Source organism: Pollicipes pollicipes, unplaced genomic scaffold, assembly GCF_011947565.3.
Source record: "Pollicipes pollicipes isolate AB1234 unplaced genomic scaffold, Ppol_2.1 Scaffold_7261;HRSCAF=8764_pilon_pilon_pilon, whole genome shotgun sequence".
NCBI classification, from domain to species: Eukaryota; Metazoa; Arthropoda; class Thecostraca; order Pollicipedomorpha; family Pollicipedidae; genus Pollicipes; species Pollicipes pollicipes.
In genome coordinates this window covers 63666535-63671222 of record NW_023597054.1, presented here as the reverse complement: position 1 = coordinate 63671222, position 4688 = coordinate 63666535, and the positions used below count along the sequence as shown (strand labels likewise).

At 51.1% G+C, this 4688-nt stretch overlaps 1 protein-coding gene across 1 annotated transcript; it reads left to right on the top strand.

The window, feature by feature from the left end:
- Positions 1 to 625: 625 nt before the first annotated feature.
- LOC119111864 (integumentary mucin C.1) lies at positions 626 to 4110 on the top strand. Its single transcript, XM_037235702.1, has 3 exons — positions 626 to 717; positions 2491 to 2817; positions 3075 to 4110. Exons 1-3 carry the CDS (start codon positions 672 to 674, stop codon positions 3485 to 3487), a joined length of 786 nt encoding a protein of 261 aa, XP_037091597.1. The 5' UTR covers positions 626 to 671; the 3' UTR covers positions 3488 to 4110.
- Positions 4111 to 4688: the final 578 nt, after the last annotated feature.

The following is a 4688-nucleotide window of genomic DNA, read 5'->3' as shown; positions in this document are numbered from 1 at the left end:
TCTCTCTCTCTCTCTCTCTCTCTCTCTCTCTCTCTCTCTCTCTCTCTCTCTCTCTCTCTCTCTCTCTCTCTCTCTCTCTCTCTCTCTCTCTCTCTCTCTCTCTCTCTCTCTCTCTCTCTCTCTCTCTCTCTCTCTCTCTCTCTCTCTCTTCTTTCCCTCTCTCTTTATTTCCGCCATTGGCCAGGGGCGTGTTCAAGGAGAGACATCAGGGCACGTTTTCCTTCACACTTTTGAGTCGTTTGAGGTGTGCTCCCCCCCCCCCCCCCATTGGCGATTCCTACATACGCTCCTGACCCTGTCATGACATTAACTCCACATGCGTAAAGTCATGAAATGTACGCACGCACTTCAGTTGGTAAAATCATATCAAACCTCATTTTGCTAGCAGAAAAATGACACCGAGAGGCAGATAACGGTCAGAAGGTTTAGAAACTAAAAGCGCGTCTCAGTGAAGCGGATCTCCGGCTTCTTCAGAATCCACGGCCACCCTGAGAGGTCCGGTCACGCCCGCACGAGATAATTCGATTAACGCGCACTGCACAATCGCCATCCATGAAGTGCCCGATAAGATATGATGTTCTGAAGAGCATCTGATGGAGCTCATGCTATGCAGTTTTCGGCGTCTGACCTCGACGCACAGTTCTGTCAGATCACCCGACCGACCAGGCAGGATGCGTCCTGTGCTCCTCATCATGCTGGGCTGCAGCCTGGTCTCAGGTAAGCTGGTGCAGCGGCCTCGTGCAGATCAGACCACCAGACTACGCTGACTTCAGGACGAGGCACCCTCAGGATCACCATTGGAAGCTATGGTGCTCCAAACCCAGGCAGCGATTTGATTGGTAAACGTTGTATTACGCTGGCTAGCAATGATGTAATGGGAATCCACAGTATTGCACTGACCAGCACCGATTCAATGGGCAATCACAGCCTATTGAGCTGTACTTCTTGTTACGCCGATGCCATTTTCAGCATCCGAACTCGTAATCTGAGCTCACTGGTGCTGCTAATTCCTTTGAAGAAATCATTACACGCCGTCCCAGCATTTCTTTCTGTCTGAAACACATTTTGCGTCGATTTAATTCCTCAAGACCCTCTCTTTGGTACAATTAGACGGAAGCTATACCAAAGAACTCTACCTCAAACCCATGGCCGCTCGCACCACATTAAATTACAGTTCAGCATGACCCATGGCTACTGAGAGAATCATCCTGATATCACAAATACGGGCGCGGTGCGTTTACGTTCTTATCGACAGTCGTGTGGGCGTAGCCTTACTAAAATGGCTCGTCTTTTTCCGTGATATCTGGTGCCGGGAACATCGATGGAGGCCTGCCACTAGTGTCACACATTCTGGATTTCACGCCACCACAGGTTAGCAAGTATGTATAATGGCGAAACAAAATAAGTATGAAGTATGTAAAGTATGTAAGTGGGTATGTAAAACTCTCTTTTGTGGACGACGAACTATGCAAATCGGTTAATGCCATCGGCAGATGGAGCTGGCTCAAACAGCCTTGAGGTATCGAGGTTTAGTGGTCCAAGTGAAGAAAATTTTTTTAAAATGTTTGAAAGTTTTGCACCAAAATGCCCCGTAAACGTAGCTAGTTTCTTTATATTTCCTTGATGAATTACAACCGGATGACCTTTGCTGCCAACCGTTCACACATGAACTCTGCTGCCAAATGTTCGCACATAGCCTGTGCTGCCAAGTATGAAATGCCAAGAAGGCCAGCTTGGTCGAGATATAATAAGTACAAAACAGCCCAGCAAATACTTTTCCGGCAGCCTGTCAGTGCGCTTCATGTCTTATCGCAAGGCTTGTGATTGGGCACCTTCATTGGGCGTCTGCCACTTCTCGATAAATCGCTCATTAGTCCTGTCGTTTCGAGTCTTATTTTTTAAAAAGTGGATGATCATATTAGGTGCGGATCAGTGTGAGATCAAAAAGAGCTTTATCTGCTGGCAAAACTGCAACAACATATAACACAATTTTTGTTATAATGTAGGAACACTATTTCTTGCATTTGTCTGAGGATACTAATCGAAATTTAACTGCCGGGCTTTAATTTTTGCTTGTATTGTTACCGATCGACTTTGATGCTGTAGGGCTCAAACATTTTCCTAATATTGTTGCAGATCTGCGCGGATAAGTGTTTCAAGTGTCAGCATTCCTGGCATGGCCAGATACTTGGATGACCGATCATCGATGCCAGTGGAAATACTTGATATAAGGAGGGAAGGCACTGAGCTTCCGGTTTGTCGGCATCATGAAATGGAAAATCATTGTACTAAAGATGGTATGTCTTTATGCCACCAGGAGATTCTGGTGTGTCTGATCACACTTGCGATTTAAACTCGCACCGGTGAGCCTGGTTCGGGCCAGTTAGCTTGCATCTACCAGAAAATATAACCCATTCCAGCGACCGTGACTGCCATGGCAGCAAGCCTGACTCGCAGCAGGACTTTGACTCGTATGTGCGGGTGCCGCAGGCGGGCCGGCGGGCGAGGCGGACTTCGTTTCTCAGCCGCAGGACGCTCACGTGCAGCCGGGGGAGTCGGTCCAGCTGGACTGCGAGCTGGTGGAGGCCGACGCCGACGATATCTGCGCCTGGCGCCTCGCCGGCACCCACCTGGGCGTCGATCACTTCTACAACGTGTTCCCGCCGCCCAAGGTGCGCGCCCTGTTCCCGGAGCACGAGCGGGTCTGCACGCTCATCATTGAGGACGTGGACTGGCGCCACGACGGCCTCTGGACGTGCTGGCCGCTGGACGAGCAGGCGCACGTCAGCTCGCGCTCCGCTCGCCTCACCGTGGCAGGTGAGCTGTCGGAGACTGGAGCCTCCCGGACGACTGGCACGCGAAACGGCACTGAGTGCACTGCATCAGCCACTATCGGCTAGATAGACAATGCGGAATTTTGGTGCGGTAGTTCTCAAGCTCAGGCCACATGAGGAAACAGGTGGACGAAACGCGCCCATATACTTGGCAATGTCAGTGGTAACGACGCTCCTTCAAATGGTCCGGCTCCAGCCTCAGCTCCCCAGTAGTGCTCACACAGTCTCTTCTGGCCCCAGGTAGTACGTCCACCCCTCAGCCAGCACCAACAGACACTCCTGCGACGACCACCCCTGACGCGAGCACCACCCCGACATGGCCCACAACCGAGCCGACCACCTCCGCAGCGCCGACTACAACTCCACCTGCGACCACTACAGCAGCGCCATCTACAACTCCACCGGCGACCACCACAACGATGCCATCTACAACTGCAACGGCGACCACTACAGCAGCACCATCTACCTCAGCGCCCACGACGCCGTGGACAACCCCAAGCCCCGGGCCCGGCTTCAGCTGTCCACAACCGGACGGGCTATTCGCGGACCCCGAGAACGCCCGCTTCTTCTACTACTGCAAGGACGGCGAGGCTGTGCACATGCAGTGCGAGTTTCCACAGCGCTGGAGCGACAGCCAGAAGAATTGCGCCTGAGAAGGGCTGGGGCCGCCCGTCGCCCACGATCGCGTGCCACGTTGATCGGTGTGTTATGAAATTAAGCATGCTATCCTCCCTGCGTTAGATACTGTATACATATCCATGAAAGTCTTGCCATGTTGGGATTTTGCTGCGGATGGTCCCTGGCTGGACACAGCCCGGCATGAGCACTGCCCCAGTCCCCAGGCTCGTGCCATCGACCAGGGGGACCCGACTGCACTGCAGAAGAGCATCGCGTGGTGCAGCATGCTCAGCCTGGGTTAAATCAGGCTGTCTGTAGCGTAACCCGACGTCTTACCTTTCTGCTGGTCCCTTGCGGTACACGGTCAGGCGGTGATGCAAACCCCTCATTTTTGGAGGGATGGCTCCCGAGCTGTTCGCCCCAATGGAATGGAATTTTGGATGTTTAGTTCAAAAGCTGGTCAACCTGACCCACTATTCAATAAATTCTAACACGCCAATTCACTAACCTAAGAACTAATTCTAAGAGCTCTTGGTGACAAACATGTAGATATTGGGGCCTACTGACGTGTCCTCCACTTTGTGTACACTGGATCGTTTTGTTCAGTGGTACTAAACATGCGGAATGGTTACATTATAAACGTCTTCTAAAGTCGTTATCCTGTTTAAGATTATTCAGTGTAATGAAACATCGGGCCACATCGTGGAAGTTATGTAAAGCCAGCCAGCGGACGAGCCAATTCGATATAAAGATCACGGCGGGCACAAACCTGAAAATCATCCAACACTTCCTTGATAGGTTATTTTTACCTTTCAAAAAGCATCGCCACACATGAAAATCGTAAGTGCAGGTCAGTCGATGTAAAATTCAAGGGGTAATCACGGATTGACGTCATTTTACCTGAAATAATCGTTGGAAAATTGTGTCGTGCCGTGATGTATATCAAGTTCACTCTGTGACCAATACGCAACTGTACAGAGCCGGCTTAAGTTGGTCTGACGTCATCTGAACAGACTTGACAGATTACACTAAAATGCAGGATAAATGCTATAGATCGCACCAGGGCATTGCCACTGCCTTGTTTCTTCCAGTTGTTGCAATTTTGCTCTGGAATGACGCGTATGGATTCGGTAGGGGAGTCGTGCCAACCCTCCGTGCAATCGAGTGTGGCGAAATGCTGAGTGCCGGCGACCTGCGACGTTAATACCGGAGCTCCCAACTGGTCTGAACAGGCCG